Consider the following 13985-nt stretch of genomic DNA (forward strand, 5'->3'; position numbering starts at 1 on the left):
ATCCAGGAATTACAGGTTCTGTCACAGAGCAAAGCCAACATGTGTGTGAGAATGCTGACGCTGATATGGCAGATGAGCACCCGTATGTCGATATGAAAGATGTTCCAGTCATTGAACTGACTGCATCTTCCTCTTACCCAGAACGCAAATCAGAATCTCTGAATCCAAGGTGCTACCCCAAATACCTGGTGGTTCAGAAGGATGATAGTAGGAATATAGAGATGACTACCTTCAAGGGGTGTGGCTCCCTCAGTTGTAGCAAGAAATGGAGTGGTAGTCATGGCAACCTAGATGAACCAGAGATGAAGAAGAGTAACGGGGATAACATCTACCAGGATCTTGCAGCTCCTGGTCCCATACCTGTCCATGAGCTCCAGGCATACATTGAGCACAAGAAGACAGAGAAAGGCAATGGACTCATCCTGGAATATCAGGTGAGTACACTGTACTGATAAACTGATAAACAGACAAACTATGTCTTTTTCCATATCCTGCATGTTTAGTGCACAAGTCCATATTCAAGAAACAAGCTTACTGTGAATAATTATCATTATAGACAAAACAGATTGTAAGCTCAAACGTTGATAACTTCACAAAGACAGCTGAATAATCATAATGTGGGGAGGCAGTACACGTATAATGATTCAATAACTTTCATTATGACATTTAATCCAAATTTTCTTGTATTATGTGACCCTGCAATACAGAACATGGAATTTTGGTTAAGAAAAGATTCTAATAGAGCAGACTGCGTAACTCAATGCAAAGTGAATTTATAAACTATCTAACAGAAAGTGCAAACTTGGGAAAAGAGTTTCGTGAGAAAGGAGGCTTTGAAGTTCAGGTTTATTCGTGCTTAGTCTCATCAAGCTGTGTTCTGAGCACTGAATGATATGACAAAAGACAGGATGTAAAACTCTTTAGCAAACACAATAAAGAGAATTTGAGATTGTGCTGGGATGTCACTTTGTCAGAACATTCTTTCCATGACTAACATTAGCGTTCATAGCACTGACCTTCTCCTTTCAAATGCTATCAAAGTTAAAAGTGAAGAGTATTTGCAGGGTTTATTAGAAATGAAATGTGGCCTCTAAGACATACTTAGTACTTAATCGAACTTTTCTACCCCCAGAAAAAAAGGTATTCTAGGAAAACTGCAACGACTCAATTTCTAATTTGTCTTATGATCTCAAACTCAAGAATTATGTTTTTCTTTCAGAAAATGTAAAAAAAAAAAAAAAAACTCAGAAGATTCACGTATTTATATAACAACGAAAATGGACACCAGTGGATGTCATTGCACCAGCATTTACCCGTTAGTTAGCCTTCGGGCCCATGTCCCTCTACAGATCTACAATGTTTGACGACAACATTATAATAACTGTATGTTTAATGACTGTTGAACGGTATAACATACAGAAGAGATTTCAAAAGATGGATATTGATGGATACTGAATTGAATGACGTGAATAAAAATGGATTGAATAAAGTCATTCGAATAGAATCATATGTGCAGAATCATAGTCATGTGTGTAAATTACACTTAAATTGTCATGAAACATATGTCATTTATGTACTACAATATTGTCATTGTTACACATTGTACGTCTGAATAAGGGGTCGAGGGCTGAAAGCTCATTAACATGATTAAATGGGTGAATGCAAATAAGTAGTGACGATGAGATTGTACGTACATAATAGTTAAGACACGATCCCTACCCTGTTCACGTGTTAGAGTTCCCTGCTTTTATTACATGTTATACTGTATATAATATATACAGCTGGAGCATAAGTGGCTTTAGAGACACAGATTATACATTGCATGTGAAAAAAAAAATATATATTTTTTTTTTCAGATGCTGAAGAGCAGCCAACTTCATTCATGGAATGTAGCATCAAAGGAACAGAACAAGGCCAAGAATCGCTTCAAGAACATCATAGCATGTGAGCCTCTCAAATGAGTACATAGGGGGTACCAATGTGTTAAATAATTATGATCTATCATAGAAAGCATGCTTCTTTTCTTATATTTTTTTTTAAAAGAAAGGCTTATGTTGTTTGTGTCTTTTTTCACATTTGGATACTAATTTGCCCCGATCCTATTTTAGCTAAAGTGTTTAGATTTTGTGGTTGAGCATAGACTCATTTCATGTGCTTCACAAACATGCTTTTTCTAGGTGGATGAAAGTGTCGAGGGCTATATCGGAAGTAATTAGAGTCCAATTTGTTATACACTATGTCTACGTGTAACGTGTCGCTTGCTCCAGTAAAGTTAAACTTAATTGCATCTATATACATTATGTTAACTTGTGCATACACTTGTTATTGTTTTGCAGCTGTGTTTATATTAAGAGATATTTATTCTTTATCAAGATTGTGCCGAACATTCTGAAAATATCTATTTGGCAGTTTTATGTAAAATCAAGTGACAGAAAACATTCATTTGTAAGTCGTGCATGTTGAGAGGTGAATATCTAAGATTGTCTTTTTCTTGTTTTGTTATGAATGCCATAAACAATTTTTGTATTTGTTACCATGTTAAAGTTATGTATCTAAAACAAAAGAAACCCAGCACCTGTCAGACGAGATGGATTTTACATGATTCTGTGCAACAATGGCAGCCTTCAATGATGGTATGGTTCAACATTGGAGAGTTTTTACACATTGCCACAAACGTACGCCCTACTTTAAAACCCTGTTTATTGTGTGGTTGTTTGACAGACGATCATTCCCGAGTTGTTCTAAAGACTGTGGATGGTGATCCCCACTCAGATTATTACAATGCTAACTACATCCATGTGAGTATCATAGTCATTCCATGACCACAATTTTCTTCAGAGGTGTAGCATAGGGTTTGGTATCAAGCAAATATTATGAGATATTCCCCGTGAAAGAGGAGAATCATAATGTTATTTCAGAAAAGAGCTACAAAAGCTTGTTCTAGACCCATCACAGCCCGTGCTTCAAGTTGCCTTTCTGTAGCTCACTGCCTTCTTGTTAAATTGGCTTTTGAAATGAGTAACATGACATGAGACAAGTAAAAACAGATGTTTTTCTGATAACATTTTCCCTGGTAAGTTCAAGACAGTTTAAATGTTAAAACAAACATTTGCATCCTATTAAGACAAAAAAAAAAAACAACAACAAACATACGGCCTTTTAGGTTATCATGAACAGGCCATTACATAAATTCCCATTCCTTTTTGCAACAGAATTACAGAGGAGAAAAGGTGATTATCGCATCACAAGGTAAGAAACTACAAAATTCACAATCATTATACTGTATGCAACTGTGATTTTAAATGTGTTAATACTCCTTTTTTATTGAGTTGTGAGAACATGACATTTGTACGACATGTACTGTTACAGAAAAGGTAACTGAAAATTTAGAGTAAAGATTAAAGTGAAGTAAAATACGTGTGCTACCAACCAATATGCACATTTACATTTCTTTGTGATTTATATTGTTCCTACCCATGGAACCGGTGTTCATAAGTATGATATGGATACAACTTTTCTACACAGTATACTGTATCACCATTACAAACAACCACGAATATTTTTCCTATACCACAGCTGAGATCTCAACAGTGAACTACTCCGTAATTTCCCATTTATTTTGTGTCATAATCTACCATAATTTATTGAAAACATCAGTAGCCTATATGCAGAATAGGGCGAACCAATAAGGTGTGTTCAACAGAGATAAAAGTATACTTAATGCGAAAATTTGTTTTTATCTTTTCTTTACACTTGGTTTGTCCTCATAGGCATATTAAATCAAGCACCAGTTTTGAGTAAGTTTCACTTCCATCACTATACATAATTAATGCCCCCCCCCCCCGAATTAAATGTGGCTATGACAACTGCGTGATTGCTGTTTTTATTGCTTTTTCATTTGTTGTGTAGCACCAAACGAGGCATCACTGACTGATTTCTGGAGGATGATATGGCAGGAAAATGTTGAGACCGTTGTCATGGTGACAACTTTGACTCAGAAAGGAAAGGTCAGGATCACTTTCATTTGAAAGGATATTCAGGATAATAAAATGAATGTATATGACCACAAACTGCGTATAAATCAAAAGACTAATAAATCGAATCTACTCGATGAACTCCCCATGCCTTAGCCACAATCTTATTTTGTTGTTGTTTTTGATACTTAGTACGGTATATTGCAGTCTTTTTGTGACTCTATAGACATATAGGAAAACATTTGAAACAAAGGTACCTCATATTTCAGCTTTACTGCCAGCCCCTGTCACACTTTGCCGGATAGGCACACCGTAGAAGAAACGGGCGAGATTTTGCTCATCCGTTGTTCAAATCGTCAATCTGGTGGACAAAGTTTAAATTTTCCGTTTTAGAGGAGCGTATATACACGGTCTAGCGGCCGAACAAAACGCACCTTTGGCGACTGTGTACAGGACAGTAGAACGCGCTCAAAAGCATGAGAAACGAATAAGAACCGCATGCCCACAGGACAACCCACGAGGAACAAGTGGATGACACATGAGGCGTACATCGAACGTCAGAGAACCGTGTGTACGCGTTTTATGTGCTGTACATAGCCGTTCCATCCGTTCCATTTCTTGCAGTAACGGACTCTACAGGAGGTTGAACGGATGGAAACGCGTGGAAAACGACAGAGTACAGTATAGATACAGGAGAAAACGCACAACCATCGGACAAGGATCAGATTGCGCTATCTGTTTTTGGCGAGAAAAAAACTTAATGCATTCACAAAGTTTTTTTTGCCGCTCTGACGGAAATCACCGGAAGATAAATGTCCATCCAAAGGATAAAAAGGACATGAAACGCATTTTAACGGATATCAACGGATGCCAAAATTCGACATTCGTTTTTAATGCGTTTGCCATATCCGGCAAAGTGTAACAGGAGCATTTATATCAAACAGAACAGCTGTCCCTGGGAACTGAAATATAAAGTACCCTTTTTTCTTCTTTTAAAAACTTCCATTATCTTACACAGGACCAGTGCACGCAGTATTGGCCTAAGGAATCACAATCCATCAACACTGGCAACTTCTCCATCTTCTTGTCCAAGGAACACACATACCCTGATCATGCCATCAGAGAGTTGGTCATTAGGACGGTAATATATTCACTTTTGAACTCACAATTTGCATGTGAGGAATAGATCTTCGATTAGTTTACTCACATCATTTGAAGAACAAAAAGAGAGAGAGAGAGAGAGTAAAAGAGGACAGTAGCTGAGTTAGCAGTTCATTTTGATGCACAGTATAGCTACAATCTGGAGACCCTTCACAGTTCCATCTTCTCCTCCCTCCCCCACCCCCGGAAACACAATGTAATATCTATGTGGAAATACTACTAAGTTTCCTATATTTTGATTGTAATGAACTTTTGGCATGAACAATAATAACGTCACAGAGCTATTGCGCTTTCAACCACCTTAAAATTGCATATCGCCTATAGGTCTACTACGCTGAAGGCTTGTTTCACTTTCAGATTTCACCCCCCCCCCCCTCACCACCAGCAACACCACTACATGCAAAGATGACTTGCCAAATGTAAGGTACACTTTCACTAATGTATTTAATTTGCAGGGAAGAGGTGAAGAGAAAAGAGCAGTCACCCAGTTCCACTACATGTCCTGGTCTAAGAAGGAAGTCCCTGAGGACTACACCACTCTTCTTGACTTTGTTGAAGCTGTTCTCCGTCACCACACCACAATGCCTCTATCTAAAAGGAACAGACCAATGCTTGTACATTGCAGGTAAGTATGCATCCACATGAGCTCTGTCTTCTTCACTTTTACTCATCGGCAACCATCCCAGGCCCTCTTTTAGATGGTGTCTTTTTAAGGTATAAGATAATGTTGAATAGGAGATGCGTTTAGCGTGCACGAAGAATGATTGGGCATGAATGCATTACTTCACTAAACAAAGTAAGGTTGCTTTTTACTTTTGCATACACAAAGAAAAAGAATACAGTGAAAAAATATAATTTTCTCTTTTTCAGCATTTCTTTTGCAATGAATCACAAGAGGTTTTTTGTAGTTTATCCAAGAATTGTGTTTTCACATCTTAATTCATCAAATACTGCTGTAGACTGATAGAAGTTTGTAAGAACTTAAGAAAACTTGCATTAATTTCTCAAATACCTGATCTGCTTGGCTGAGAGCTTTAGAACTCGATTGTGTTGCTTACAATTAACAAGTGGCTCATGTTCTTTTGTACTGACATAACTATTATGGTTTTTGTGTATTTTCCTGTAAAAGGAAAATTCTGTCTTCCTTTGCTTGGTTTGGAAAACTGCTAGTTTGCTGTTTATGGCCTGCAGATTTGTCATTTGTTGAATATACCAGTTGCTAAATTCGACATCATTAGCTTTTTTTATGTTACTTCTCTGTGTTTTTTCTGCAGCGCTGGAGTAGGAAGAACAGGTACCTTCCTCACCCTCTATAACATGCTGTTTATGATGCGAGAGACTGGAAAGGTTGACATCTTTGGCTTTGTCAACCAGATGAGGGAAAACCGTATCAAGATGGTTGACACACAGGCAAGGACATGCGATTCATTTTGACTTCTCCTGTGTAACCCTGACCTTGAAAAATACTTGCGCCGCTTTAAAGCCTTCCTTGATATTCTCTTCAGGCAGTATAATTGCTCTTAGATGACTAATGATTATTGAGATATAATGTACATATTCAAATGAAGCATGAACCTGAATATGGCATGTTCTTCATACTTCGAGAGCTTTCAAAATTAAACTCACGTGCAATTGTGTGATCATGGAGTATGTACAATAGAAATAATATTTGTACACTATTATCAAGACATTATTAAAGTTACTCAAGAGAAAGTTTGAAATGCATTAATTGATTCTTTGTTCACAAACATGATTATTATGCAGATGTATAGTGTTGCACTTCTACTGCCTTTATTGTCTGTACGTCGAGGAATTTTGCGGATCACCGACTTGTATGTTGGTGAAATGTTGCGTCGGAGTCCCCCTCCCCTGTTGAGTGAAGGATTTTCTGCATTCACATATACATCTTCACGGACTCCTCTTTCAAACCATCTGGTCTCCTCTCGCTACTTCGATACAATTTCAACCCTCCCTTTTCAGGATCAGTATCTGTTCATCTACCATGTTCTTCTTGAGTTCTACTTGTTGGGCCAGACCAACATTCCTGTGTCACAGTTCAAGAAGAAGGTATTTACTCTGAACAGGGTGGACCCAAAGACAAAGAAAACCAACATTCAACTTGAATATGAGGTGAGAAAAAATAGTAATGCCAATGCCAGAGCGCACACCTAGACGTTTGTTCATGACTTGCTATATAAAATTTAGGGAAAAGTATTTTGTTTTACCTTGGGGAAAAAAAGAAACCAGGAAATAAAAGAAATATTCCTGTAAGATCTACGTCAATACAGTTCTGTTGTCGTGGAATGTTGTATAAACATGATGTACAGTGATTGGCCGACGTGATAAAAGGCATTCATTGTCACAGTGGTAATTTAACATTGCACTCACAAATGCCATGTTAGATACAAAAACACCCGTTACATTTCTTCCAAGGACAATTTAGAGAGAGCTCTTTTAACATGACAGAATGATTTATCGCTTGCAGTTGCTTGACTCTCTGGCACCAGTTCCTCCTAGCAACGCCTTCAGAGGAGGAGAGATGCCTCAGAACAAGGACAAGAACAGATTCCCAGACATCTTGCCGTGTGAGTCAATGCAGCTAAGTGTTGGAACTTTTGAATTATTGGAAGTGTTGGAAAATAATTTGAATTATTTCGGAACTTATATTTTTGTCTTGTTCTTGCTCAGTATTAGTAACAGAAGAGAAATTCCCCTTCAAAGAAATGATGTGAGCAAGACAAACTAAGAACTACATAATTTCACATTAACAGCTTGAGATAAATTTTAAGACAAAGACACAGTATGCGGTATATTTCTTTTTCTCAGGTATATCTCGTCCTTCTTCTCTTGTAACCTTACATATTGAATCGTTACAGATATGAAATGTGAAATGACAATCGATGTGGTAAGAATTTGTTTTATCACGTTAAAGAAAGCAAGATATTCTAAAATGTACGTTCTCAAAATTACAAATTGTGGACAGATCACTGTAGTCCGTGACACAACTGCCACTGGCACACGTCTCTTTTTTCCCCAAAATATAGTATGACACATCATAATAATAATTATGTTAGATAATAAACAGTTCTTCTGCAAAGGAATTCACCGATGCTATTCACCATAGACATCCTTCTCACTCCTGTATTTGATGTCTGAAGCATTTTTGTTGCTGAAAACATGGGATTGATACATAGAGAAAAAGGGGGAGTACCCTGCATTCTGCTCATATACATATAATACACATCATCGTGTGCCGTCTGTCTTCTTTTGCCTCAAGTGGAGACCAAGAGACCTTGTCTTTTCTCAGAGGGACTTGAAGATTCTACTGATTACATCAATGCATCGCTTATGAATGTGAGTATAGAGTGATGACCTCACGCACCTTTGTTAGGAGTTCATTCAAGGCTTATTGGTTCCCATTACAGAAATAGGAAAACATGATGGAGGTTATGAAGAAAATGTCATCTCCGTTTATAAACTGACCTGTATGTTAAGAGTTGCTGACGTTTTTGCCCACCCTGCATACAAGAAGATTTGTTTGTATCTCCTAAAAAGATGGGTTATGTAGTGGATTTTCATTTGCACAGTGATCTCTTCAATAGCTGGAATGGATGACTTACAATTCCATTGCAACTACAATGATGGAATTATCAGCCCAACCAACCATTCGATCGCTCATCAGCAATCCATTTATGATTGTGTCACATATATCAGTGTCAAAGCTAGCTGCTGACTTTTATTAAAGATTCTGGAGGAATTTAAAGGGATTTATAGTCTTGGTTGAGACCTAACTTCAGGTTTGTAACATTTTGGGGTAAGATAATGAGAAAAAAAAAGTTTACATAGACTAGAGGATTTATACATAATTGACCTATTCCAAAACCTCAAATTCAGATTTTAAAAAAAGGTGACCCCGTCAAAACATCCATTAAAAAAAAAATAAAAACATACTACATATACTACTACTACTACTACTACTACTACTACTACTACTACTACTACTACTACTACTACAACTACTACCTGCTGTCACTTACATGCTGTAACCACAACTTCTCTACCAGCAGTACCTGGTGCATGAAGTCATGCTGTTATTATTTTTGTCTTCTAAGTTTGCTTTTACCACTGCAACTATTACTCTGCTTCAGTGTTTGCTACTGGGTTGGTTTTTTTTTTTCAGACCTTCACAGAAGAGGGTGTCTTTGTAGTTACCCAGGCTCCCTTGCCCAATACAGTAGTGGACATATGGCGGCTTGCCTTTGACTGGAAGTGTCCTGTCATTGTCATGCTCAATGAGCTTGACCCATCCGATGGGGTAAGTGGACACTCCAAAGAACCAGCACACAACATCCAATGCAATGCATCTTGTGAAAAACTTGTAAACATCTATAACTATTGACAAGATAGGGGTATGTAGCTTTCTACAAATTTTCAACTCTCTGTTCTGAGTGATTTCCTGATATACCCTATAAATTTAAGCTCACCTGAGCAAAAGGCTAAAGTGAGCAATTGTAGTTATTAGTCATCCAGCGTGCGGCGTTTGTCAATTCAATTACATTCCAGTTGATTCCATCCATGGTTTATTCAATTATTGTCGCAGCTAGTTACCTACATTGTTGTAGTTGTAAACTATGATATAACATAAGTAATGTAATGCTTTATCATTAAGATTCCAGTCATTGCCCTTATTCCTTCCTGAACATTTCATTGCAAACTTTGCCTTCATCCTCCTTGGGCCCTGGGGACTGTTGACTTTCACTGGTTCATCTTCAGAGCAAGAGATGGCCGACTGTGGGATGGCAGGGATCCTTGCCTCTCTTCTCTGCCTTCTTGTATTTCATAGGTGTAAAACTGAATTTCATGTTAAAAGACAAGTTCACCATCATAGACATGTGGATTGAGTGAATGAAGAGATATTATGAGAAGATATTGGTGAAAGTTTGAGGAAAATCAGACAATCCATTCAAAAGTTATGAATTTTTGAAGTTTCTGCTCGCTCACTGCTCAATAAGAGGACTACTACAGCTTGTGATGTCACATGTGTAGAAAGATTTAAAGAAAATGCACAGAAAATCTAACATGGTTTCACTTTTCTAGCGTAATAAAAGAACAATTGACTTGCCTCAATCAGAAGACAGGGGGAATAATATTACCCTTAGCATACGTCAGTGACTAGCCGAGGAAAATGCACTTTTTTTTTCAAAAAACAACATTTTGTGAAATTGTCTTTGTATTTTCCTTATATCGTTCTATGCATGTGACATCACACATTGTAGTAGTCCTCTCATCCAGTAGTGACTGCGCAGATACTTAAAAAAAAAAAAAATCATAACTTTTGAATTGTCAGATTTTCCCCAAATCTCCACTAATGCGTTCTAGTAGTATTGCTACATTCATTTAAACCTTATGTATATGAAGGTGGACTTGTCCTTTAAGGTTACCAGCCTACACTTTGCAACCTTTGGATTTTTTCGTGTCTTGACACTAAATGTCCGCAATGGCTTTGAAGCAATGTGTTGACTAAACCATGTTGAATTCTTATCCCTTTGTTTTCTGCTCCACTATTTCAGACATGTCCTCAGTATTGGCCCAATGAGGGCACCCTTCAGATGGGATCTCTAAACGTTGCACGAGTAGGATCTTCAAGTGGATTGCACTTTGTCCGCGACACATTCACTGTCTCAAGGAAGGGGGAGGTTTGTATAAATTTTGAAAGTAAAACTAGATTTCAGTGTTACTTTATTGCACAGGGAAGAAATGTGTGTGTGTGTGTGTGTGTGTGTGTGTGTGTGTGTGTGCATTTCCACAGAAAGTTAAGGCACTGTTGGAGAACTTACAATGACATTGGATTTTTGTGTATAAGTAGATTTGTTTTTCCAGCGTCACGAATAGACAAGAGATACAAATCCAATGATGCACTAGCTAAGTGTGCGTGTGAGTGAATGGAGAAACATATGGATGAATCAAAAGACTAAATATAAATAATGCACTTGTGCTTTATAATCTGACATAAAGGTAACATAAGGTAACATAAATCATTAAGAGGTAATTGACAGATGTGAATGATGCAAGCATCATACCATCAATTGAACTCCAGACTATTCACTGCAGGCATGAGCTGTAAAATGATTTTTACAAAAGGCACATCTTGTCATTTTATAATATTGGTACAATACACAATGAAAGGAAAATAAATAGTCTTGATCATGTAATTATGAAAATCAGTTATAGCAACATCAGTTGAGATTTCTATATGATGGGGATGGTGTAGAAAATTTACCTTTGCCATGTTTTTTTGGGTTTTTTTTTTGTCACAACCAGAGTGTGAGTGTGACCCAATTCAGACTGTTTGGATGGAGTGCTGCAAGCAACAAGCTAAGATCTCCAATGTCTCTCATTCACCTTGTGAGGGCAGTACAGGAAGCGGTCAAGACTGTCTACACCTCAGGCCCAGTTATCGTCCACTGCATGTAAGTATTACCATTAGTCTAACTTCTGACTTGGTACACCATTTGATAGCTCCAATATTGCCCAACAGCTGCCTCTTTACCAAAATTAGATGACCTCCATGTTTGATAAACCACAACATTGTTGTTCGTTTGTTTTTTCTTCATGTTTTAATAGCAATTACCAATAATTCTGCTAAATATCTATGTAACAAGTGTACAATCAAAGAAAAAAACATCAATGAACCGACCTTCTATTAGATACAACCCTTCTCAGAACATAAATACGAAATGAATTTCTCATTTCCCTGTCATATCATTGCAAACCAGGGCCCCATTGATATGAAGTTTTAAACGCAACTCGTAACAAAACAAAACAAAAAAAAATCAAACGCAAGTCCCCCAAATGGCACGCAAGTGCGTTGCGAAAAGGACTTGCGTTTGATTTCACACACAATTCTCTTTTATCAACGGAACACAGGGATCAAAAGTCGATTTGTCAATTTGCTGGCGATACTTGAGTTTGATGTGAAGTTGAGTTTTCAATCGTAAGTCGAGTTTCTAGCAACGGGACCCAGATACCCTACATAGATAGGATGGATCAGTCGGAATGACCCACTGTTAAACAATGCTGTAGGTGTTGTTGAAGTCAAATTTGAAACTTCTATTATGGTGGAAACATTACAGGACACTAGGCAATTGGTTTCCATGGATGTTAAGATGCTAGTGTCATAACAAACGCCGGAAGATTTTGCATGTGAAAAATGAGAACTTTCTAATACCTTATTGTGTAACATAAGTTGATATTTCATTACACTTCAGACTTTTTATCCCCCCCCCCTTCCTCCTTACTGCATATATACAGATCTTTTTAGCAATCTAGCTAGATTTTACTGTGATTGTATGGTGTCAAGTCTAGTGGCTTGCTAGTATCATGCCGGTTCCACAAACAGATGTGAAGAGTGCAAGCAGGCACTTCTTACCCACACATATCCCTCTGGATTTAATTCATGAAATTCACTTAACTTTCGATACTACGGTTATATGAGTAAATGTAACGAATGCAAGATAACGCCCATCACACCTATGTATTTAAAAGAATATACAACCGATATGATTTACATCATCGCTCACATTTTACATGAATTGGAAAATGGTCATGGTTTTATATGGGTATGACCTTTCATCCTTCACAGAAATGGGACGGGTTGGAGTGGAGTATTCTGTGCTTTGTGGTCTGTAATTGACAAATGCCAGAGAAAGAACACAGTAGACATCTTCCACGCAGTGAAGAATCTGCGTGCCAACAGACCCAACATGGTGGAATCACTTGTAAGTGTCTTATCAAGGATGCATGTATTATGCCAATATGACATTCTCTGTACAAGGTGCCTATGTGACGTGAAAGATCTTATTACACTAAAAACCGTGATGTTTGAAACGTCTCCCTGTCGCATAATATGTTTGCTAGTAATTCCAGTACAATATATAAGGTTTCAAATAATACTTAAAATTTTGTTCTTATTCTGGCAGTATGTAGCACGTCACAACACTGGCTACTTATATGTGATTCACATAGGCCTACTGTGTGACGAAAAGCTGGTAATTAGCACACTGCAAAACCATGATAACCATGATGTAACACTTATGACAGCCATTCTGTCATTGTAACCATTTATAGTCATAAACATATACAAAACAAAAGCAAGGGAGAATTGTTTAGAAAAGGATATCTAGATTCAATGGTATGAAAATTTTGTCTTCAATGTATATATATATATAAAAAAAAACCCTCTCACTCTTTATGCAAAGATGCCGTTATTCAACAAGGTCCATTTCACTTTCTCTGTTTACTCAATTATCTATTTCCTGGAAATATTATTAATGTACGTGACTTTATTATATTGTGCTCTTTACATAAACTCAAAAAGTACATACAGCTCTTGTGATAGATCGTGACATTGCCAGTACAATTCTTTCTGTCTTGGAGAATTTTTCAACCAAGAAATAATTGAACAGACTGTAGGAGTTGTAGACCTGAGATTGTATGTTGTGCAGCTCAAAATAATCCTTTTTCAATTCTAATCCACTTCAATTGGCACTTTAAAGAATCTCCCTGATCCCTCCTTGACAAACAGTTTGAAACATCCATCCTGATGTTACATGTAGGTACAAGTATAGCAGTTTGTGCCTAACATTTATGCATGGAATGATATAGTTTGAATGTTTGTGTTTTTTTTTTTTTTCTCAATGTTGGGTTATCTGCAGGACCAGTACAAACTGTGCTACGATGCCATGAGCAAATATCTAGAGAGGCAGCAGGAGAGTGCATACATGAACATGGATACTTTTACTGGTCATGCTGAATGCTAGATTGAGGAAACCTAGTCAAACATAACAAGTC

At 37.4% G+C, this 13985-nt stretch overlaps 1 protein-coding gene across 1 annotated transcript; it reads left to right on the top strand.

Annotated features, from left to right (window-relative positions):
* Positions 1-228: 228 nt before the first annotated feature.
* LOC140243380 (receptor-type tyrosine-protein phosphatase kappa-like) lies at positions 229-13985 on the top strand. The gene is made up of 16 exons (XM_072323091.1): positions 229-434; positions 1857-1944; positions 2722-2798; positions 3213-3249; positions 3910-4007; positions 4993-5115; positions 5591-5760; positions 6410-6545; positions 7116-7265; positions 7621-7720; positions 8413-8489; positions 9316-9450; positions 10706-10831; positions 11457-11605; positions 12778-12913; positions 13850-13985. The coding sequence occupies exons 1-16, from the start codon at positions 303-305 to the stop codon at positions 13952-13954; spliced, it is 1839 nt and encodes a 612-aa protein (XP_072179192.1). The 5' UTR covers positions 229-302; the 3' UTR covers positions 13955-13985.

The sequence above is a fragment of the Diadema setosum genome, chromosome 1 (assembly GCF_964275005.1).
Source record: "Diadema setosum chromosome 1, eeDiaSeto1, whole genome shotgun sequence".
NCBI classification, from domain to species: Eukaryota; Metazoa; Echinodermata; class Echinoidea; order Diadematoida; family Diadematidae; genus Diadema; species Diadema setosum.